General features: G+C 35.7%; 1 protein-coding gene across 4 annotated transcripts in view; it reads right to left on the bottom strand.

The window, feature by feature from the left end:
* Positions 1-25,873, bottom strand: part of MMP16 (matrix metallopeptidase 16) — a 295,803-nt gene that overhangs the window by 36,595 nt on the left and 233,335 nt on the right. For all 4 annotated transcript variants that reach the window (XM_044245362.1, XM_044245359.1, XM_044245361.1 and 1 more), the window contains exon 7: positions 9,036-9,174. In XM_044245362.1, coding sequence (XP_044101297.1) covers positions 9,036-9,174 — 139 coding nt within the window. The remainder of the gene's footprint in view (positions 1-9,035; positions 9,175-25,873) is intronic.

The following is a 25,873-nucleotide window of genomic DNA, read 5'->3' as shown; positions in this document are numbered from 1 at the left end:
CACGGGAAACTTCATTTTAAAAGTTATTTTCAGTTCTTGAGAGAATTGCACCAATTCAATTTTCAATACTGATTTTTGATATTATTATCTCATAACCATTCAGCCTGAACATGGCTAGTAATTGAGAATATAAACATCTAGGTTGATTGTACTTATAACATATTACTCTATTATATTTGATTTACCTGAGTGATGTTAAGATAGCTGACTAGAGAAAATTGTATGGCTTCTATACAGGCTTCACACTCAAATAGAAGCAGCTACACTGAGAGGAACCTTGATTAGTAAAGGGAGATATTACATACTTGCTTCTTAAAAACAATACACACACATATACATATGTGAGGCAGAATGAAAAAATTCCTTAAAATATTTATCCACTTACTTACACCTTTATTACACAAAAATTTGAAAACTCTTAAAGGAAAAATATGTGGCAACATAGTACAACATAACTAAAAATTAGACAAAAAATAAAAGTAGGGAAATTAGAATAGAGTAAAAATAACATAGATAAGCAATATAAAATAAAAATGATGAAATTATTTCAAGTGCAAGCATCAGCCTATATTTTATAGTCATTCCAATATAAATACTTATTAGAAAATACATTTACAACCATTTGAAGCAGTAAATTCTAAGATTAAATTGAAATTATGCTTTAAATATATTTTCAGTAGACAGATTATATTAAGATATAGGTAATTTCTCATACTACTATTGTCAATGATACTAGAAATGTAGCCAAGAAGAGAGGCTGCTGGTAATGAGACATCTCTGCTATATGGGGACCCTCTGCTTAATTATCACAGAGCTCAAATAAGGGACTGAAACCAGCACAGTGTTAATTTGGATGCTCATAATTAACATGCTGTAGAATAATGCAGGAGTCAAATTTTACTACCCATAGTCACCAGTATATTAAGTATATTAAATTTATGATATAGTTACTTAAACTATTCCAACATAAACCGATGTTCTTAGTAAAACTGCTTTTTAGTAAAGCTGTACTGTCGTACCATTAACACGCAATAAATAGCACCTATTTCGGTATATACTATGATAAGTTTTCACAAATGTATGTGTTTGTCAAAATATCAATATATCAAAATAACAAACATATGCATCACCCTGAAAGTTTTCTGATGCTCCTTTGTGTTCCCTCCTGCTCAATTCTCACCTGACTTCAGGCAACTTTCTGTCACTATACATCAGTTTGCATTTCCTAGAGTTTAATATGAATACTCCTTTTTGTCTGAATTCTTTTACTGAGCATAATTACTTTGAGGTTCATCCATGTTGTAGTGTAAATTCGTAATTCATCCTTTTTATTGCTAAGTAGCATTTCATTATATGGATATAATGATCCATTCACCAGTTGAGGATATTAGAATTACTTCTGATTTGGGATGATTACAGATACATCTGTTTGGAGTATTTCTGAAGACGTCTTTGGACAAATGTTCTCATTTGTCTTGGGAAAATACCTACGAGTGCAATGGCTGCATTATCCAGTAACTGTGTATTCAACTTTTAAAGGAATTGTCAACACTTCGCATGATCAGTGTTTTTAAATTTTAGCCGTTCTATTAAGTATGCAGTAGTATCTTATTGTGTGTGTGTGTGTGTGTGTGTGTGTGTGTGTGGTGTGTGAGTGTTTTAAGATTTTATTTCTTTGAGAGAAAGAGAGCGCACAAGTGGGGTTGGGGTAGGAAGAGGGAGATAATTCCAAGTAGACGCCACACAGAGTGAAGAGCTCCATGTGGGGCTCGATCTCACGACCCCGAGAACATGACCTGAGCCAAAACCAAGAGCTGAACCCTTAACTGACTGAGCCACCCAGGTGCCCCCTCATGGGGGTTTTAATTTACATTCCCCTAATGATTAATACTGGTAAGCATCTTTTTGTGTGGTTATTTACTATCCACATATCAACCCTGGTAAAGCTGCTGTTTAAATCCTTTGCTCATTTTTATTGAGCTGTTTCTTTTCTTTTTTGGTTTTGAGAATCCTTTATTTCTTCTGGATACAAACCCTTCATCATATATAATGTTTGCATATACCTAGTGTATGGCATATCTTTTTATTAAAAGTATCTTTGAAGAGCAGACATTTTTAACTTTGATAAAGTTCAATTCATCAGTTTTTTTATGGATTGTGATTCTGAAATCAAACATAAGAAATTTTGCCTACACCAAAGTCACATATACTTGCCTCTTACTTTTTTTTTTTTTCTAGTTGTTTTATAGTTAAAACTCCTACTTAGGTTAGGACCATTTAATTTCTGTATATGGTACAAAGTTTGGGTTAAAATTTATTTATATTTGCATATGGATATCCCATGGTTTCAACATCATTTGTTGAAAAGATTATCTTTTCTCCACTGAATTTCCTTTGTACCTTATCAGAATTATTTTTCCATCTTTTTTGGTCTTTCTGGAGTCTGTTTCTGTTACACTGATTTTTGTTAATCTTTACAACAATGCCACATTGTCTTCATTACTGAGCTTTAAAATAAGACTTAACGTCAATTAGTGTTTTAGAAATGGTTTTATCTATACTAGATCTTTTCCATTGCACACGAATTTTATAATCAGCATGACTAAATTACTACAAAAAGACTTGTGGGGATTTGATTGGTATTGCACTTAATGTACAGACAAATCTGGTGAGTGTTGTAATAATACTGAGTTTTCCAAACCACTAATAAGACATATTTGTTCATTTATTTGTCTTCTTTACTTCATTTAGCAAAATTTTGCGTTTTCAGTGTAGAGGTCATTCAAGTACCTTTTGGACTGATCCCTAAGTATTTAATATTTTTGATGTTACTGTAATTTTTTTAAATTTTCGATTCTTGACTATTCTTTGTTACTATGTGATAGGAGACAATTCTCCATAAAGTCACTTGATTTTCTGCATGCCTGATGAACAGAGGCAATGACTGCCTTTGTTTTGGACTACATTTTTAAAGATACTGATATAGCAACAATCGGGTTATAGAGTGTGTCTCCTTCACAGCTAAGGAAAAAGATGTGCTTATTGTCCAGTATAATAAAGAAAACGTCTCCCTTTGGGGTAAAATTTAAACAAGCTGGGCACCTGGGTGGCTCAGTAGGTTAAGCAGCTGCCTTCGGCTCAGGTCATGATCCCAGGGTCCTGAGATTGAGCCCCGCATCGGGCTCGCTGCTCCATGGGGAGCCTGCTCCTCTCTCTCCCTCTGCCTGATGCTCCACCTGCTTGTATTTTCTTTTTCTCTCTGTCAAATAAATAAATAACATCTTAAAAAAAAATTAAACAAGCTTACTGCTCATTATGAAATATTTGGGTTCTCTAAGCTTGGGGTTCCTCTCCTGCAATGCAACTGATTACATGTACAGGATTCACCTGGACCTCTTCACATTACCCTTTGAGAATCAGGGGCTCAGGGGACTCATACAAATGGCTATACTCTAGCTACTGCCTCTGTCTCTGTCTTCTTCTCTGACTTGGAAATCTTGTGTTTCTGCCAACATCCATGAAAGTGAGGCAGGCTAACATGTTAGCTTACAAACGGGGTAAAATCTCAGACCGTTCACATTTTTTGAAAATATAGAGAAACACAATTACTTTTTGTATAATGGTCTTACATCCTGCAACCTTGATAAATTCATTTGTTCATTAGAAATAATGTATTGACTGTATCTAATTTTCAACATGGACAGTCGTATTATCTGTGAATATAGTTTTATTTATTATATATCTTACCTCATTATGCTACATAAAATCTCCAGTACAATAATAAATAAAATTGATATGTGACATCTTGTCTGTCCCCAAGCTTATGGAAGAGCTGTGAATTCCCATGCTGTGAATTTGACCTCATTGGGTGAATATTTTTGTATCTTTAGAAATATTCTTGAGATTTGTCCTAGGATTGATACTTGGAAACAATGTGATTGTTTCAGTCTTTGAAGATTTTTTTTAAGGTAGGAATGGAACATTCTAGATAATCACTCCCACTAATTAAGTAAGACCCTTTTCGGTGTTCTATCCAATGGCCATGGAGTGGTAGCAGGTAGAAATAAGTACTGTTAGTGCTGTGTGTCAGGACCTGTTCTATTTCATCCTATTAAGTGATTCTTACTCTATACATCAGTAGCTTCCCTACATACATATGCTGACCAATTCCTCCTCCCATACTTTAGGGGATTCCTCTGCTAATTTCTGTGTCTGCACTGTGCAGCTCTCTCCTCTGCATTGTTTTTTGTTCCGTGCACTGCAGCTACCTTGTTATCCCTTGACTCTCAGTTCTGTTCCTCTCAACTGAGACAGTCTTCTGAACACCACCTGGATTCTCCTATCTTCATCCATAGCCTGGAAAGTTTCCCAAAACAGGAAACTGGGACAATTTCCAGGCTCATTTCACTTTGTTTCCTGACTCTCAGGTTTACTACCCTTTGTTTCTTGCTGTCTGCTGTCATGAAAATCATGGTTTCATATACTTTCTCCAATTGTTGATAGATTTAGGTGGGAGGATAAATTTGATCCCTATTATTACATCTTGGCTGGAAGTAGAGGATACATCAATATATTTTGATAGACTATATTTTAACATACTGAAAAGCAGTAAGATTCTGTGAAGAATGTAGAACTGATCACAATTCTAGAGGACAAGTTGCTTACGTTTTCATAATTTATGTATTGACTACTCCCACTCCATATGACATATATGTACACATATAACTTCACCTAAACTTTTAAAAATTGTATAAATTATAACAAAATATTAACTTTTAATCAGATCTGTGGCTTTCCATTTTTCTTAAGATATTTATAAAGATTCATTTGAAAATAACATATTATGCCTATTTTTATATTACTAAAATAGTATTTAGACTTTATAATTGAACACTCTTTTTTACTTTTTTTTTTTTTTTTGAACACTCTTTTTTACTTATATTGAAATCCATACCTTCAGATTTTTAGGGAAGATGAAAATAAGGCTAATAGTGAGTACATTTAGGAATTGCATGATTAAATAAGTTTTATATCCCAACACAGACTTTAGTTCAGCAGGATGAATAAAAGGCAAAGCTACTTAAGTACAAGTACTATTGCATAGTATAGATGAGAAGAAGAGAAGAAACATAAAGGAAAAGAAGGGAAAGACAAAGAGAAAGAAATTGAAGGTAAATAAGGCCAAGCGAAAGCAATATTTAAGTCCGTTAGTAGCAAAGGTCCAGTATGGCCAGGACAGACTAACTTTGATACAGCTGTGAATATGGATACAAATCAGAGCTGGAACTTTATTCTTTATTCATTCAGTAAAATCTTTGTTTAGTGTTTACTATATTGAAGGTATTATTTAAAACAGAGGGCAGCAAACTAGACCAATACCTATTTTGTACAGCCTAAGATCTAAGAAGAATTCTTACATTTTTAAAGGTTAAAAAAAGAAAGGATATGTAATAGAGATGGTATGGGCTGCAAAGCTTAAAATATTTGCTATTTAGTCATTACTGAAAAAGTCTGTCAATCCCTGGTTAAAGATATGGGGAATACAGCAGTATAAAAGAAAAAGAACAAAGGAGAGAAGACCTTGCACTTATGAGGCTGATATTCTAGTAAGAGGAATATAGATAAGCAATAAATAAGTGAAATATATAGTTTTGAGATGGTATGTAGATAATTAGAATAGGAAGGGGAAATTGGACTGCTAGAGATGTGGTTTAGACTGTCGTATGGCCCACAGAGCAAATGAGGGGATAGTCTTTGGGTGAGAAATGATTTGATTCCTCAGAAACTCTGTACTTTGGAGGTGAGAAAGGTCATAAATAGATGGTGGCAAGCTGAGATGGTCATTTTGATTGTGATTGTTGTGGTGGGGGTAGCGAAGGGAGTGGTATATAAAGTCTAGCGTTCTGAAGCTCTTAACTCTCCTGCCAGTGGTAAGGTGGATACTAAGGAAGGGGTGGTCTTATTGGGTTACCCAGCTTCTGGCTCCCTCTAGAAAAGCAAAGATATTTGGAACAGGGGATCTGCATATTCCCGGCTGGGTTTGGAGAAGGTTTACTGGAAAGAACTGTGAAGAGAAAAGTGGAGGAAGGAAGGACCACAGCCCGGTCCTTGGAATGACAAGAGTTCTAAGATCAGGCATTTCCTGATACTGGCAGTATATCAGAAGAGACCACTGACAAGCACAGCGTTCCAGAATTTGAATAAATATGTGGCAAGAAACAAAGTTATTCCTATTGCTAGCATCATAATATAAGAAACACCATACAGAGTTAAATCATACTCACCCATATTGTTTTTATTAAAATGTTTGTTAAGCACCTACTATGCACTAGCACTGTTCTAAGAACTGAAAATACAGTAGTGTGCAAGAAAATATGGATAAATCTCATGAAATTTACATTTGAATGCTGTAGGTAACTTCAGATTTTCCCATGTGCTGTGCTGGAAGTTGTGGTTTCCATGTGCAAGTTGGAAGGTACTACTTTAGAGAGGAGGGACAGAGGGACATTCTGAAGTGGTACCTTTTCCGCTGGCTGTTGAAAAATCAAAAGGAGCTTGCCCATTTCACAAGTGAATGGGTGAGAAGAAGCAAAATGAATAAAAGTAAGAAGTCCCTAAGGCAGTAAAGAGCTGTCAGAACACTGATTTATGACTAAGGCAGTTTCTGCTCAGGCAGTTTTGTCAGAGACCACTAAGGATCCTGTGGAGACAATGCCTCCTGGGATGGCCTTCAAGCCAAAAGCTACCTTGGGCTTACTCTTGTTTATTCTTCCTTTGTTTCTGTTGCTACTGTTCACAGGACCAACGAAGAGTGTAGGGGAGGGTAATTTCCTTCCAAATATCATGCCCCTAAGATTCAGAACCTTTACATGGTGTCCTTTCTTTGTCCACAGTGGTACAGTGCATGTCCACTTCATTTATATGCTTATTTTAGATAGCAGGAGGGCAATAAATTACCAATAACCATTCTAGTAATACCAGTAGCTGAGATTTATTGAAAACTTGTATGTGCCAAACACCTCACATGTAGTAATCTATTTAGTCCTCAAACTAATCCTGAGATAGGGAGTAATACTAACCCTATTTTTCCAGATGGAGAAACTGAGACAAAGAGAATTAAATGATTTGCCCGGTACATACAGCTATTAAGTATTCAAAACTGGCAGTATGATGGCAGAATCCTCATGTACTTAAAACTAATGTACGAAACCCCTTCTTTCCTCCAGAAACAATTTGTAAAGAGAAAATAAATCCCAGGTACACATTTTCATTTTATATGGATAGTTTGCATCTCACCTAAAATATCACAAGTGTTTCTTATACTCTACATTTTCGTTATCCTCATCATGACTATAAGTTCATTTAGTTTGAAGTTGGGAACAATTGCTTTTTTGAGGTGTTAAGATCCCCTTTTTCTTTCCTTCTACCTTCATGCCTGTTTAAACTTCTTTTCAGCTCTTTAGGCTCTTGGCTAATACATTCATTCAATCAGTCACTCATTCAGTCAGTCAGTCAATTGATAGGTTCTGCACTCTAGTTCTCCTCAGTTTCAGCTCAAATATTTTTGTTTGCTTCAAGTTTTTATTTAAATCCTAGTTAGCTAATATATGGTATAATATTGGTTTCGGGAGTAAAATTTAGTGGTTCATCACTTAATGTAACACCCAGAGTTCATCACAAGTTCTCTCCTTAATGTCCATCACCCATTTAGCCCATTCCCTCCCTTCCTCCCTCCATCAACCCTCAGTTACAAGTCAATGCCTGGTTTAAGATATGGGAAATGTGTAATAGCATTTCTTTTCGCCCCCCTTCCCCTATATTTATGTTTTGTGTCTTAAATTTGTTTTTATATGATGGACTTATTTCACTTAGTATAATACACTTTAGCTTTATCCACATCATTGCAAATGGCAAGATGCAGTCAGTATTTTTGTATCCTTGGGTAAATACCTTTGGGTAAATACCAATTGCTGGGTTGTAGGATAGTTCTATCATATCTTTCCTCATAATTCCATCAATCTTCCAACTCAGTCTCTTTCTTTTCCCTGCGTTTCCCCCCACAGATTTATGACTTACTGTTTAGAAGCAAATTTTAAGGATGGAATACCAGGCACTTGACTAAGTTCACTTTTTAAAAAAATGTACTTTATTTATTTATTAGAGGGAGAGAGAGAGAGAAAGCACAAGAAAGGGGAGCGACAGAAGGAAAGGGAGAGGGAGAAGAAGACTCCCTGCTGAGAACAGAGCCCAACATGGGGCTCAATCCCAGGACTGTGAGAGCATGACCTTAGCTGAAGTCAGCCACTTAACAGACACCCAGATGCCCCAATAAGTTCATGTTACCATGTAATCTTACTTTTGCATGCCACACAATTAGTATTTGTGCAATTAAAACGTGTCACTTAGATAAATAACAACCAATAAATTTTACCGGGTGAAATTAATTGGGTGAATTTTTTTTCCTACTCATGAATTTTCCTCACCTTTATGAGCAATTTCTTAGTTTACTGGAAACTAACAAACTTACTAAATCAAGTAAATTAAGAGATTATACCATATATGAAAATAAGAAGTAATAGAGGTTTCACTTTATAAAAAATAGCAAGTAACTCCAAATACTTTTTTAAAAAACTCAAAAACCTTTAGTTAGTGACCAAATGACTTTTTTGAAATGAATAAATGACTTTTTATTAGCAATTCATTCATTCATTTAATTTCTTTTGGTATTTTAAACCAAATCTAAAAAACTCTAAGAAATCACACAATGCCTTCTAAATTTGACTTATATATGAGAATGCCATATAAGAAAACATAAATTAGAGAGTTAAACATTATCACTGATTTTACTTCATTTATATTTCTTTTTTTCCCTTTTCATTTATATTTCTAGTCTACATGTACAGTTCATTTCAGAAGCTCAATTAGCTACCTAACTTCACTGAACAGGTTTTACTTATTCATCTCTATATGTGCTATAGAGCCCTGGAGAAAACGACCAAAATACAACAGATGAAGACATGGGAAAAATTCCTTACCTTTAAAGAAGACAAAATTCCCATCACTGTTTTCATAAACTGCATCGATACTAGGAGGCAAGCCCCGCCAGAAGTAAGTAATTTGCATGGGGTATCCATCCATCACCCTGTTGTTCCTCACTCGCCAAAACCACTGGTCCTGCAAACCAAGCAAAAGCATCTCTCAACAAACATGCAGGCCTCCATAGCATTTCCCTGTGCAATGGTGTAACCCTTCTAAAACTAAACTAGTGTCATTTTCACTGTCTCAAATCAAAAACATCAAAGAAACAGCTAATCAACTTGCTTACAGTGATGACAGTTGTTTTTGTAGCTAACTGTCCAATCTCTAATCCATACAATGTGATTAAAAGATAATGTAAAAATATTTAACTTCAACATTTTACATTATCTCCAGGGCTTTTCGATGGAAAAAAGAGAAGTAGTACAGACAAGTCCTTGCCAGATTTGTGGATTAAGTCAGTATTCCTGAATAAGAGAGCAGCATATGGACATGTATACATTTACAGACACAAACTTAAAATGTTAGGGATGGAATAAAGAGGCCATCCCTCCTGCTATGCCCACATTATACCCATCGTCCCCTGTAATTGTAAGTAGTGTCCTCTTTCACCCTCAAATATGTTTTGGTTTGGATAATAAATTATATGGTCACCCTAAATGAACAAAGTTATCTTGAAAAAAAATTATCAAAGTGATTCCAGTCTGCGTCATCTGCCTCCCCAATATGCTCTCACAATATCTGGACTTTACTGAATCATAGCATCAGTTATTTTATGTAAGAAGTGTCCACTCTTATCTCCAGTGAAAATATATGACTTGTCTCATAGCAAGTGCTTATAAATGTTGTTGAATTAATCATTAGATTGCACACAATATGTTTCTCCATAAATTCTTAGTAATGGCATGACATTCAATTATTTTCTATGAAAAGTTTCAGAATGAAAACTATTCAAAGTGCTTTAATATTAGAAAGATTAGGTATATTTTGAAGTATACTCTTTCACTTCATTTCAAAATTTTGTATTTACAAACAACATTTCACTTGGAAAACATTTATTTGTACTACTTAGATAAGTATGTTTCATGAAAATATTTCCAATTTCCCTTACTTAGATATTAACAAATGATTTATTATAGGGCCTTCCCAATCTTTTGGCTTACAATAGTTTTAACTCACTAGATTTTCTAGGATTTGTGAGTTATTCATATAGTCATTCATACACACACACACACACACAGAGTCAATTGGGGATTCTTGGATTTCAGGTGATATGATAAAAATGAACCTTTCTCCATATAAACCAACCCAAATATAAAAATTTTCTTAGGAATCTTTGGGTAGTTGTGCTTCATTCTAGTTACCTTGAGTTGTCTTCTCTATGAACTTTGTTATTTATAAAAAGAAGGAAGTAGCTTACTTAACACCTCTAAGTTTGTATCCTATTCTTGCTCCGTCCCTTAATAATGGTCATCCAGGTCAAGATACTAGTCATTGAGTTATTACAAACTAATAACTGACTTGTAGTATAAATACTGCCTTATTTTATTTTTATGTAGGCTCCATGCCCAGTGTGGCTTGAACTCAGAACCCTGAAATCAAGACCTGAGCTAAAATCCAGAGTTGGATACTTAATGGACCGAGGCACCCAGGCACCTCTAATTACTGTTTTAAGGATATCCTGAAGACCTGGCACACAGTTGGCTGTTATTATTGTTAAAATTATATTGAAACTTGTTATCTTACTTTCCTTCACAATTCTGTTTATAGTTCTGCTGCTCTTCTTTGTTCTCTCTTCAGATTTCAGCCATATTATGGCTCTAGCCATGCATCTCTCTCCTACCAGTATCTTCTTACGTTATTAACCTCTTCTTGATAATTTTTATGCTACCAGCTAACCTGAATTAATATATATCTTGATTCACATATAGTAGATACATTAAACTGATTTTAAACTACAGAGTTATTCTGTGAAAAGATTGATCCAGGAAAATTATATGGGCATGAAGATCCAGGGCTTACTCCTATAGTATGTGAGCAGATGATATTCTGATTATTATTTTTTAAAATAGATTTATTTATTTATTTAGAGACAGAGAGAGAGAGAGAGAGAGAGAGAGACATGGCGGGGAGGGGTAGAGGAAGAGGGAGAGAGAAACCCAAGCAGATCTCTATAGAGTGTGGAGCCCTAAGTGGGACTCCAGGCCAGGACCCTGAGATAATGATCTGAGCCAAAACCGAGAGTCAGAGGCTTAACAAATGTGCCACCCAGATGCCCCTCCACAAAAAACACTCTTTTTTTTTTTAAAGATTATTTATTTATTTATTTATTTGACAGAGAGAGAGAGAGAGAGAGCTAGAGAAGGAGCACAGCAGAGGGAGTGGGAGAGGGAGAAGCAGACCCCCCATGGAGCAAGGAGCCCAATGCAGGGCTCGATCCCAGAACCCTGGGATCATGACCTGAACTGAAGGCAGACGCTTAGCAACTAAGGCACCCAGGCACCCCCACATAAAATATTCTTAAGTTACTGTAATGTATATCCAAATATAATAAAAATGGCTAAATAACAACCGGACTCTGACAAAGAAATAACTGACCATTATTATTAATGGAACAATGAAACTGAAAGCTCTCTGAGCTGAAGGATTGGAAAAAAAAAAATCAGGGGGAAAAAAAAGCCTGAACCATATTCCAGTTTTTCTCAGAGAAGCACTTCACATTGTTCTGTCTACCCAGTACTGAGACAAGGCCAGTGGCTCTTTGGAACAGCCATATGCTGCTATGTAAAGATAGGAACACAACTTCAACTTGCCACTAATACAGGAAGAAACAGAAATTTTGCCTCAAGATAAGCCAATTTGCAAAAATTCAGAAAGTAATACAGAATAATAGGTGAAATCAGAACGATTTCTCATTGACAGCAGCCTTGGCAGAGAGTGATATAAACTGTCGATATTCAGGTTGTGCTTCTATTCAACTTATCCACACCTTCTCAGAGTGGTAAGAAAGCAACGGTACAAATAAGTTAGCAAGCACTCTCTCACAGAGGATGTAAACATATCCTAGTCACTATAGAGTGCCATTTCAGAAATTGAGCTTGTGAACGATTCGTAGAGAGAGGATATTTAAAATGTTATTTAAGTCTCTATGCAAATTTTCCTTCTAAGTGAAACCTCCTCTGACCGCACAATCTAAATTTGAATTCCCTCACTCCGCCCACCCACATGTGCTTTCACTCTCCCTCTTGCTTTATTTCCCTTCACCATGTTGATCACTGTTTAACACAGTACATGTTTTGTTTATTGTTCATTCTCTCTCCACTAGAATGTAAGCTCCATGATGGCAAAGTTATGTTTGTTCATTTGTGGCTCCCCATTTCCAGAAAAATATCTTGCTCATGGTAGGAGCTTACTAAATATTTCTTAAAAGCAAACACATTTAAGGAGGAAAGGACAAAGTAAAGGTTAAGTTATCCTTTCAGAAGTCAGAAGCTATGCAGATGTCACAAGAGTACACAAGTTCCACTTGAACAGGCAGACATTTAGTATATATTCCATTATTTAGAAAGGTATGATATATCAAGATCTTTGAAACATGCAGGGGAAAAAAAAATTGTTTCACCCTTCCAAACACTGTAGCTTTTGTTTTGGCCTTCGGTATAAAGGGAAAGAAAGAAGAATCTGGACTCTAAATCTGTTGTTTCTATCTTGCCACTGGCCTTTTTTTGGCTACAGCCCTTATAAAAGGGAGTGGAAGGGGTGGAAGCATACCCTAAAAATAATCAAAACTAGCACATTTGCAAAATCAACTCATGAAAAAAACAGTGCTTAAAAATTACCAAAGAGGAATTCCTACTTGAAGACCAATATTTCTTTAGATACAAGTTTAGATACAAACTTTAGATACAAGTTTACGCAGATTTGTCTTTCCATGTAGCATGGGACCCAGGCAGACCACTTTGTTTGCAAAGATAAATACACAGAGTATGGCAGGGTGTACACCATGAGGCAATAAGGAGAAATTTAGTTTGCTTTTTTTTAAATTCCCTTTAAAATTCTGTATTAATACAGGCATATTGTTTGCTGACAACTCTAGAGAAGAAATATCCTCCTGCTGTCTGAATATGAAGATCGGTTATTGATCGACTCTCGGGGAAAGGGTGCTATTTTCAGACCTCTTTTTAGAAGCCAATTAGTAAACCTGATCTACTTTGGCTTCTCTTCTAATCTATAGATTCATTATTTAACTGAAAACTTGATGTAAATCTATGAATACCTCACATGTCTACATGAACATTTCCAGAACGCATCAGTTGCTCTCTCAGCCCTCGCCTGCCATCCACTGTGGGCTTCCTCCAGTCTCCCCTACCTCTGAAATAGCATCTCAAAACTCTTGATTCCTTGCCATCATCACTGTCACCATCCTACTCCGAGCTGCCACTGTATTTCACGGAGATGACTGCAATGCCAACTCAAAGCTCCCCATTTGCCTCCTACTGCATCTAAAATGGAATTCAGACTCCGTCCCTGTCTCCAGCCCCTGCACCAATTGCAGGTCCCTTTTGTGCTCTTGACGCTCTACCTGCATCGGCATCCTTTCAGTTTCTGATAGAGTAAAGCTCTTTTCTTCCTTAAGACTTCTATAGCATTTGCTCTATTTTGAATGTTCTTTCCCTTCCTCACACCATTCATCCAATTAACTGTGAATCACCTATGCATTCTAGCTGAAATTTCCTTTCCAAAAAAGGCCTTACCTGACCCATGACTGAAATTAGGTGACACTATTTATACTGTTCCATAATAGTCTGTAATTTCACTTTACAGCACTTATACCATCTGTTACCATACCACCATTTTTTTAAAATAAAAGATTTTATTTATTTATTTGATGGACAGAGGTCACAAGTAGGCAGAGAGGCAGGCAGAGAGGAGGAAGCAGGCTTCCTGCCAAGCAGAGAGCCCGATGCGGGGCTCGATCCAAGGACCCTGAGATCATGACCTGAGCTGAAGGCAGAGGGTTTAACCCAGTGAGCCACGTGGGCACCCCTATATTATCATTTTTAAAGTGACACAGTCTTCCCCCTGCTCCACTGTGCTATATGCCCATAGAAGTAGGGACAGTATATTTCGTTACCATTGAATTATCAGCTTTGGGAACTTTGTCTGGCATATTGTGGAGACCTACACATGCTTAATAAACACATTTTTCTATTTTTTAATCAAACCACCATAGGATGACATTGTTCAAACCAAGGTAACTGCTTAATATGAGTATCAGACTATTTACTAAAATGGCATTCTTATCAAGGAAACTCACTAGCTATGGGGAAAAATATAGAAAAATGTTTGTCTATAAGTACAGATTTCTTTATAGGCAATCATGTACTGTTTCTGGGGATGTATGAGTGGCCAAAAGAGTGTCTGGGAAATATGATGTTCAAAATTAATGTAGATCCTGTGAAAAAAAAAATTAGGCATGTAGTAATAGTGAATGAAAGACAAAGTCATGGCAATAATAAGGGAAAAAGCTATTCGCACGAATGCTTAAAGTGGAGAAGAAAAAATAGTGGCCTTCTGATTTGTATTTCCTTCTACTTCTTCTCAAAGCCAAAGGACACCTGTGGCAGACCGAGCTGAGTGCTCGCCACCCTGGGGCCACCCTTGCTAGCCAGACTTATCAAGTGGCCTCACAGAACTGGAGTCTGGGAGGCCACAGTGCGTACGTCATTATGTACATCTGAGCAAGAAGAAGGAAACAGCAGTGAGTTCTGAGCCTTGGACAGACACCCGCATTTTACCATCCGAGGCCACTGTTTGAAGGGGCAGGCAGAACGAAGGAAAATTTGAGGATAAGATGATTGATGGCCATGCTGGATTTGCAGAGAGAAAAAGTCTATCTTGGTACAGCTGCTATTGAATAGGTAACACTTGCCCCATTCAACTGATGCATTGCCTTAGATAGACTTCAAAGCACAGAGTAAAAGTAAATGATCAGAATTTCTTATAAAATTTAATATTTAAACAATGTTTAATAATGGCATATGCTTGACGAAGCTCATATACTTACTGAACCTATTTGGCATAAAAATTGATAAATACAAATTATTAGGTTAACTTATTCATTGTTAGCAGTATACAGTACTAAAAATCAGCCCATAAATTAGCTGTTTATAAAAGAAAACTTTCTATATTGAAGTAACTACAGATTCACATTACACCTATAAGAAATAACAGATTCCTTATATACTCTTTCTTAACCTTCCCCAATGATAACTCTTAACATAATTATAGTACAATATCAAAACTAGGAAACATACCATCACACTATTAAAATTTCACATGCACTAGTGTGTATATGTATGTAGTTATTCTAAATTTAACCTGGAAAGTGTACCTTTACAACACAGAGATACGGTAGTTGCCACCTTAAATAAGTGCTCAACATTGTATCAGTCATGATGGCAACCTTGGTATTATATGTAATGCAAGAAAGAATAGCTAAGCATTAAAGGCCACAGAATAATTCATGAAGTACAAACAGGTAGAAGCCAAACGTGTTTAAATTAGAATCTAATTGAGCCTTTACACCTAACTTCTTTCTTATAGGAAGAAAGGAGTTAAGTTAATGACACTGAAAGGAAACTAACAAACACATTCCAGCATGTGGCATAGTTTATAAGACAACTGACCTGGTCTCAACAAGAAAACAGTAACAACAACAAAAGCCATTGGGGAAAAGCTGGGAAGAATTGTCATTTAAAAGATCTACATAGATTTAACAACCAAATTCAGTGTATAGGTAGTCCTGGATCTGGTATTTAGAGATGAAGACTTCTGCTATCAACAACTTGCTTTCAAATGTTTCACCAAAAACTTGGACATGCATGCTGCATTGCCTTCTCTCTCTCTCTCGGGCAAGCACTTAAAGTTGTTAAATCATTCTTCCAACTTTTCTGTATTTTTGAAATTTTTTATAAGTTTAAAACATATACTCAGTTTATAAAAAAACAAAATACATAGGCAATTCCCTTATGATAAAATATTATGATATTATATCTAAGTATTTGCAATGGTTATATAGTATTCAGGCTAGCAAATGTAAGATTATTAAGCCTCCATCTGAGCCATTTATTTTCATTTTTATTTTTTAAGATTTATTTATTGATTTGAGAGATGGAGGGATGAGCAGAGAGAGAATCTTCAAGTAGACTCCCCATTGAGCACAGAGCTAGGCTCTGGCTGGATCCCACAATTTATGCAATCGTAACCTGAGCAGAAACCAAGAGTTGGAGCCTTAACTGACTAAGCCATGCAGGCACCCCCATTTTAGCCATTTAAATTTGTTACTGTAAATAATGCTACAACCAACATCTTTAGGCTTTAAAAAAGAAACAAAACTATGTCCGTGCCATTTAATTAAGTGTAATTCATGCTCCATTCAACAGTAACGTGTGAACTGATAATAAAAATATCACACCTTATAAAACTTTACAAATATATTATAAATGCACTAATTTGATTTCACACTATTGTATTCAAATTTACTGCCTGTACCAAGAATTATAAAGGGTACTGTAGTATTTAAAGAAAGAGAACAAGGCCATTTACATTTAATTAGCTATATTTCTTTTTTAACACTGGAACGAAAAAGTAAATTTATAACTTGGAGGAAAAAAAAATTCTAAGGAATGCTTAATAGATCTATCTGGCAAAGACAATGCCATTCTGGGAAGCTTTCATTATCTTATCACAAGAGCTGACACAAACTGGCTTTTGTTATATAAACCTTAGGAGAAAACCTGTTCAAAGCAACCACTAAAATATACTTTCTTACTAAGACAGTCATGAATTTCTGCAATGATTTTTCAGGCACAGTTTTCAGAGATTAACCAGATGTAGGGCACCTGGGTGGCTGAGTTGGTTAAGCATCTGCCCTCGACTCAAGTCATGATCCCAGGGTCCTGGGATCGAATCCTGCATTGGGCTCCCTGCTTGTCAGGAAGCCTGCTTTTCCTTCTGCCTCTGCCTGCTTCTCTGACTACTTGGGCTCTCTGTCAAATAAATAAATAAAATCTTAAAACAAAACAAAAAAACAACAAAAAAAAGATTAACCAGATGTATTTCTGGGAGAAGTAATGCTGCAGTGCATCACAACAGGTCTGAAGGGGAGCAGAATATGCCATCCCCAAAATGTGCCTCTTTGGCATGTGGATATTTTGAGCTGAAGGCAATCAAGACCCAGCAGGTTCAAGAAAAAATTTTGCTTCTCCCTGAACTACCTAAAAAATTTTAGATAGGTGGCCTGGTGCAGAAAGAGAGCTATTACCAGAGATAACTTTTTATCAGAACAACCAGTATGTATGGCACGGCAAATACCTAATTACCAAACATCTGCTTTTCTTATGTCCTGTGAATTACCCTCTTTCCTTTTGAAGCCCCAGGCTCCTTTCCCATTCCTTAGCGCATGATGGCATATAAACCTCAATTGTCTGGCTTACGTTTGGGTCTTCTCTTTTTATTGGGCTCCATAGATACAGAATTAAATTTACTTTTCTTCTGTTAATCTGTTTTATGTCAATTTAATTATTAGATCAACCAAAGAACCTACAAGGAAAAAAAGGAAAATTCTTCCATCTCTATGGGTCAAATGACTTTGCATAGTGTCTGCATTTTTGAAAAATGTTCAAAACACAGATTCATGATAATAGGGGAAGGAAGTAACAGTAACAGGTGACTCTTTCTATATCATTTCAGAATGCACAATTCTGGAATATTCCTTAATGTCTGACTATTTTCAAGGAAGAATGAAATGTAAATTATTCTAATAAATAAAATATATTTGTGTTTCAAAGGAAGGGAGATATGGCCTTTACAGAATATTTTGTTTACTACTTATGCTAAAGATACACAGTAACTTTTATAGTCTCCAAATGTTAAAAAAAATCCTTTGTGTTTGATTTAGATTGAAAAATCTGGACACCAAAAGGTTGAGTGATGTGTCAGATGTGGATCACTTTCTTGTTCATTAGCATTTATTTAGTCCTGACATAGAGAATACTAATTTTTGAAACTTAAAAATTCATAATTATTCATGTACAACACATAATAACATAAATATTTATGGTTTTTAATTCATTTATATATGTGAATAATGAATGGTGAATAAGTGTTGCTTAGGTCCTAGAACAGAAAGATCCGAGGAGAAAGAGAAAAATCAATGTGTATATGTTGACCCGGTTTTCTTTTTACATCCTGACCTTTGTTCTTGTTTCTTCTTGCATCCACTCTTGTTCAGAAATCACTTTGTGATGGTTATGATGCTGGAAAGAACAGTGGACTAAAAAATGCTTCATCAGCGCACTGCACTTAAGGTAAGGAGCCTCAAATTCCAGATGTAATTGCACCATACAGTACTATGACATTTTGCTTTCCCCCTCTTCTTTGGGATCTGAGGATCATGAATACTGGCAGAGAGATTAAATTTCAATTCACATATCATATAATTAAGTGTTGAAAAATATAAAAGGTTTCATTCCTCCCGCTACACTAGCAGTTCTGGATTCCAAAAATATGAACTCTTTAAGAGTGTACATTCAATCGAGAGGGGAGCAGAGGCAAACAACTAATTTCAAAAGACTGTGTGAAATGCTGTTATCGCTGCCTCTCTAAAATGGGAACTACCATTTAGTGAATATAATGAGCCGGAAAACAGCTGTGTCATTAGCACACCTATCAAGAATTACCATCCTTTTATTTTTGACCTGAAGAAAGATGCCTCATTTACAATAAAAACTATGTTCCTGCTGAATAAAGTATATGGCAATTTTTACTCAAGGTACATAGGGCAGTGTATTCAATTTAGTTTTTAACCACCCAATCTAGACTTTCCTTAGTCGTTTGGCGATCAACTCATCAGGTTTTATTTTCTTCATAATACCTATTGTTCTATGAAATCATCTTGTTTATTTGCTCAGCTGTCTGTCATCAGAGTATGCACCTTATCTATCTTATTCAAACCCTGTACTCCTCAGCCCTGCCGCAATGGCCTGCACTAGGTATTGAGTAAGAGTTCAAAGAGAAAATCAGACAGTGAAAAGAAGACAGGACCAATCTTTTCCTTGGCCCGGATGGAGGGGGACTGGTTTGGTCAATATTTAACTTAAGCTGTCGCACAGAAAGGCTTTCTCAGACCCTCTTTATTGCCCCTGTAAACACCAAACATCTACCAGCATACTTAGACCACTGTATGGAAATGGTCCATTTGCCAGTTTGTTTCTCCATGTTACCCTCTTTCCCACGAGTACCATTATCATTCTTTGCTTCCCACCCCCCACCAACCCCACCTTTTTTTTAAAGACTCAATTCAGGCTTCACTACCTCTAGGGATATTTACTTAAAAACGAAGGCTGTATTCTCCAAGGACTCTTATTGCCCTTTAGGTAATCTTTCCATTTATTCCCATTGCATCTTGTAGAGTGGTTGGAAGTGGTCACAATATTAGCACATGATCATGCCATAAAGGGCAGAAAAGAGATGCTTCATAGGAAAAGTCAAAGGTTGAGTTAGTGCTCTGGATTATTATTATTATTATTATTATTATTATTGTTATTATTATTATTATTTTGGCTTCTTCTTCAATCACAAAAGGAAACTCACTGAACTCAAAGAAGTGGATAGTACAGGTAATCAGAAATAAGAATAACACACTGAACAGAAGAGTCATCAATGGATTCCACTTAAAAGCTGAGCAAGTGCAGAGGCTTGGGCTGTGATTGGGGAGGGTGCGGGAGGAAGGCAGGAGGCAGCCCAGGAGGGAAATGTGCCAGGGGGAAACTTTTTTTTTTCCTTTCCAAGGGACACAAAGTGAGTTGTCAACAAATTACATGTTAAAGGCCTACGTTGAATTAGAGGTTTGCTCCTAAGAGATGAGTAGATTGGGCAGAGAATTCCCAAGAAATTACAGAGCAAAAAACCCTGAAAGGTTCCTAAGTGACTTTGTTTCAGGGTTCAGGAGCAGTTGTTGCCATAACAGGAGAGACTAATCCTCATTACCATTGCCTAATTGCTTTATGCTAATATGGTCTTGAAAACATTCCTTCTGTTGCCAATGTTTTGCTGTGGTGTATTTACTAAAAAACGAGTTCAAAAGGTTACTGCCCTTCCTTAAACCCAAAGAAAATTGTCAACAAACTCCATGTAATAAAATAGTGACTGAGTTCTCTGGCAGATCTGAAGAAGTCAGGTTATCACCATTAACAAATGGAAAGCACTTGTGCTATTGTTTCATTTCTAGCAAGTGAAACAAACATGAATAAGCACTATTTCCTTAGTTTTTGGAAGGGAGGAAAAATTTCTCCAAAATAAAAATAAATAAACTTTCCTAATCATTCAGTTAAATAATAGAGCCCCGGACAACTATTGATGGCCAAATAACTTTTGAGAACTATTCTAAGCAATAAGGCATCTAATGACAGAATATTAAACACAGTATATATAGGATTTGATGTTTTGACAAAGTATAGAAGTTCAACATGGTAATATTTTTGCATAAAAGAGATAGAATGTCTCTTTTCACTTGACTGGAAGATTCATAATTTGAGAGGAATTTCAGAAGCTTCTGAAGGTAAAGAAGGATGTGTTGCCTAGGCTTTCATAGGACAGTTTTAGGGGTAGTGTAGAAAAGGAAGTTGATGCACCAAAGGAAAGTATATCATACCAAAGGAGAGTACAAAATAATCTATGCCCCATCAGGCAGAGGGTGATGATGGGCAGGAGGGGACATATCTTTTGGGGGAGAAGAGGAAAGGATGTTTGAAAACCTGAAGTTTAAGTGGCAGGTGATGGAGATGGATACTCTCAGAGGGGTGGAGTGGAAACTAAGGAAAGAGAGGCAATTCTAGAATCAACTGCACAGAATACACTATGAAATGATGAAAAGATAGCAGCTTGATGGGGCATCCAATGCCAGGTCAATAAAATAGAATATATAAGAAAACGGATATAGAAATGAAGGACTAAAATTAGGAGGAAAGTAAGTAAAAAGAAATGAGAACTATTGATGAGGGAACAGAAGGCAAGCAGAAGCTGACACCCTGCAACTTTCTCCTTCCCCCCACTCCTGGGTGGCACAGGTGTGACATCCTTCCCTGCATCTCCCAACTATCTTAATATGTTGCTAGAGGGGAAAAACAAACTTAACCTGACAATGGCAAGGTCTCGTATCTTGTAGGTCCTCTTTAGCATATGAAAATCCTTTGGAAACTTCCCCTGTCCTTACCTCCATCAGCCCCACAGTATAGCATCAGCCACTCTTCACAACCCCGGTGCCGTCGTTCCTTCTGCCCACAGGTCTTGTGCACGGGCTTTAATAAACCACCATTTTGCACCAGAGATGTCTCAAGAATTCTTTCTTGGTCACCGGCTCCAGACCTCACCCCAACGAACCTCACTTATATCCTAAAACTTCATTATTATGGGGGCGCCTGGGTGGATCAGAGGGTTAAGTATCTGCCTTCTGCTCAGGTCCTGATCTCAGGGTCCTGGGATGGAGCCCTGCATTGCCCGGGGCTCTCGGCTCAGCAGGGAATCTCCTTCTCCCTCTCATTCTCCCTCCGTGCTCTCTTTCTCTCTCTCAAATAAGTCTCTTAATTTTTTTTTTTTTTAAAGAAATGAGAATTAGAAGTGTCTGACAGAGATTGTGCTCTACCTGGGAGGGTCAGAAAAGAAAGCCTTAGGGATTTTTGGAGGGCAGCACATTGGCAGTGCCTGGAGAAAAGAAAGAATTTGAGTTAGGTAAAGTAGTAAACACTAAAAAATGACACACATTCCTGAGAGAGAATATCAAGTGAACAAATAAATGTTGCAGAAAATAATAAGCAAATTAGGTGTTAAAGTAATAAAAAACAAGTGTTAAAAAAGACGAGTTTCTGTAAAATATTTAAGTCTGTGGAAAAATTCCTCCCTGCTCAATATAGCATGTATTTCAAATGATCATTTTTGATATGCCCATTTCAAACTTGTCTATTGGGGGAGATAGATGAAAGTTTCAGTATAATTGAAACTATGTAACCCTGCTTGCATCCCTTCAAGAGGATTCAAATTCACAGAATTGAAGAGAGGAAACCCGATTATTTACTTGACCAATTTAATTTTTTTCTGTATTCTACTTATATATAAAGACCAAAATAAATTCATTTATCTTTTTTGGAGAGCTTTTCACTTTTCTTGATTTTTATTGTATGGTTAAAATAGAATTTTTCAATTGTAATTCATTTTGCAAACATAATGAATATAGATGAATCTCACTTTATGTCACATATCTATTCCTACTAATATTTTAATATTTAAATGAATGTTAAAAAATGAATCATTTTACTCTAAGTTCATAAATATTCTATATAAAATGAAATAAAAACAATATAAAAACATTGTCATGATATGATGTTTCTGAATGTTAGATATTTGTGGCTCAGATTTTTTTGTATCTGGCAACATTTAGAACATTATTTTCTGAAAAGAAAATAATGAGTTATCTCCTGCATAAAGTGAGTGAGTTGGTAACATATGGTCCAGCTCACCTATCTTTTAGTGCTCAAACTCATTAACAAAAATTATCAGTCATTTGACAATTAAAAACATTACCTGTGTATTACCGATAATACTAAAAAATGTGTCCTACAATATATTCTTATAGAACTTTACAAAATATGCATTGCTGCTTTCAATTCCAAAATGAGGGGAAAAAAAAAGATGGCCTTGGGTAATATGGTAATTATTACTAGCTTTGGTGGTTCAAATAGGTCTCATATGATACAGTTTATATAAAATTAATGTGACTATCAATAGCCATTCTCAAACATGTATATATATTGAGTTCAATCTGCCAAACTAGAATAACAATCTATATTGTCTCTGGAAAATCTTGGAAATCTTTCTTCCTCTTTTCTATTAACCTTCTTAAATGCATTTCCACCTGCAATAACTTCATTCATTATCACTTTGATAGCTGATTTCTGCAGGTTTTTTTTTTTAAGATTAGTAACAAGCAATCATAAGTAAATAGTCATTGCTATGATAAAAAATGAGATATTTTCTACTAATAATGACCAACAAATAATACAGATTATCTAGTGCTTTGCAATATTTTTATGCTATCATTCATTCATTTTCTTTCTCTCTCTCTCTCTCTTTTTTTTTTTTTTTTTTGGTACACCAGTAATACCTACTTTTTTCCCCAGAAGATCCTTTCAGATTTTTCCTCTTCAACCAGATTCTGTCATTGCTTTTTCTTACTAGTCAGAAATGGTGGAAATTAAGACTGTGAATGCAAAACACATCAAGGGAACAGAGACTAATGCTTTTCAATTTAATAGCTTTTTGTATATTGTTCTGGTTTAGTTTTTCCCTATGTAGAGTATTGCACCATTACCTCCAAAGTCAAGGAGAGAAAACTAGACTTCAGCCTTTGCCCCAGGAAAAACAAATGAGAAGGTGCGCTGGCAGCAACATGACTAATTCATTATAAATATATTGTGTTTAAGATATGCTTTTAACCCATAAAGTGTAAATTAAGATATAAATGTTTCACTTGTTTTCTAAAGATTTTATTTATTTGACAGAGAGAGACACAGCGAGAGAGGGAACGGGAGAGGGAGAAGCAGCCCCCCCCCCAGGCAGACGCTCATCGGACTCAGCCAACCAGGCGCCCCTAAATGTTTCATTTTTACCTCTTCTAATACTCCAAAGGTGTGGCTTAAGAATTTTAAAGAATTAATTAACTTGTATGGTCCAAAACACTGATCATTTATTTAAAATTAATTTTCTAGACCTGTTTTGTCAATATGGTAGCCATTAGCCACATGGTACTATTTACATTCAAATTAACTTAAATATAATTTAAAAAAAATCAGTTCCTCAAGTGCACTAGTTACATTTGAAGTACCTAATAGCCACATGTAACTAGTGGCGACCATTCTGGACATCATACATACATAAAACATTTTCATCGCTGCGGCAAGTTTTATTAAACAGTGCTGCTTTAGTTTCTGATGAATGTTATAATTTTTTCCCACATCCTGATTTTTTTTAAAGCTCCTGTATTGCTAATAAAATAAATTCCTAAATGCAGTAGTGGTCCAAGACTATGTGAAAATGTTGACTGAGATAATCCTAAGGCACTAGTGTTTCTAGAGCCAGTCTGTAGCAGAAACACTATAACTATTGATCAGGAACTTGGAATGTTTCTACAGCTCTGCTGGGCCAGTCCCTTGAAATGTTAATTGGGGTATCATAGGTGGAGGCACCATAGCTAAACTTTCAGAAACAAAAACGTAACGTTATTTAGCTGTGAGTCTAACAGGAATGTTATATCCTCATATCTTTGCATGGCTGGTTAATTTTGCTGTTGAAACCTGCACTAAAATGTTTTCCCTTTAGAGGATCCTGCTTGGCCATTTAAACTACATTAGCCCCATCCCCCTGTTTCAGTCCTAACTACTATAATATTGCTCTGTTGCATTTTCACCATTGCATTTATTGATTCCTTCCATACTTGTGTATATTTATTTTGATTTTGAAAATGTGATTTTGTAAAATATAAAGGTATTTTTTCCAAATAAAAAAAAATTACTCTTTTCTCTTTATTATTAATCTCCAAACTTTATATTTGAAATGTGGTAACTTCAGAGTTATATTTATACAAATAATTTACCTTTATGAAAGTTAAATAAGAAGTTGGCTTATAATCGATGAGACTGGCCATCTGGAACAATAACACACTCAAGAGATGGAGGGTATCTCTTGGGGAAACTGGAGAGGCAAATCTATTGAAAAATGATAAGGGTATGTAAGTCTCAGATCCTCACTATTCTAAAGAAATCCTCTGTTTAGTGGAAATTTTGTTTTCTTTAATTTTTTTTCTTGCAAGATTTTATTTAAATTCAAGTTAGTTAACATTGTAAGTGGAAGTTTTAAAAATGGGTGATTTTGACAGTACGTTGTTTAGAAAAGAGGGTACAAGTAGGCATATTTTGGTGAGGGGATTCAATACTAGGGAGTATATATCTGGAAAACTTAACTGATGTAACCATGTACAATTTCAGCTATGTGCTAGCAGTTAACTCTGGGAGTATCAAGCTATCAAAAAATGATGACTCCAAGGACACCATTAGGATTGTCCAACTGCTTCAGAAACAGCCTTCTGATTATTCTATGGCTTATAGTGAAAATTTTTCTTAAGCATTTTTTTGTGATAATTATAATTATTACTACAAATTGATAAGTTATCATTTTAGCTCATGCATCAGCCAGTCTTTTGTGACTTTAATTTGTTAACTGAATTCTTTAGAGCCTGAACTACTGAAGCAGACTGCCCATAAAGCCAAGGACTATACCTTGAAACACAGTGACTTTCTCCACTGAGTAACAATTGGTCTCCATCCCAGACATTTTTAGCATCTCAAAGTACAATGCAATTCTGATTTACACTCCCTTAATTTTCTTTTATATCCAGATTTTGGTGGTTCTCTGCATATTTTACAAATGCAATTTAATGTACAAGTTTTTTAAAATTTAAAAAATAACACAAATAATTGTTGATATTTTTAAATAACCCCAAAATGGCATTTTTCAAGAAGAGACATCATTTTACATCTTATGTGGATAGGCAGATTACAAATGCTTAAGCTTTATGCCTTGTTTCAGGAATGTCTGGGTTACAGCTGAACATAAAATGCAACCCTTAATAGTGTTTTTTCCCTTTTATTTTCATGTATATATTAGCAATTTCAGTGATGCTATATATGTTTCATGTCTGAAATGCGTAATTAAAGACCTTTAA

The sequence above is a fragment of the Neovison vison genome, chromosome 4 (genome assembly GCF_020171115.1).
Source record: "Neovison vison isolate M4711 chromosome 4, ASM_NN_V1, whole genome shotgun sequence".
Classification (NCBI taxonomy): domain Eukaryota; kingdom Metazoa; phylum Chordata; class Mammalia; order Carnivora; family Mustelidae; genus Neogale; species Neogale vison.
The sequence above is the reverse complement of the archived record's forward strand: the minus strand, read 5'-3'. Positions and strand labels throughout refer to the sequence as shown.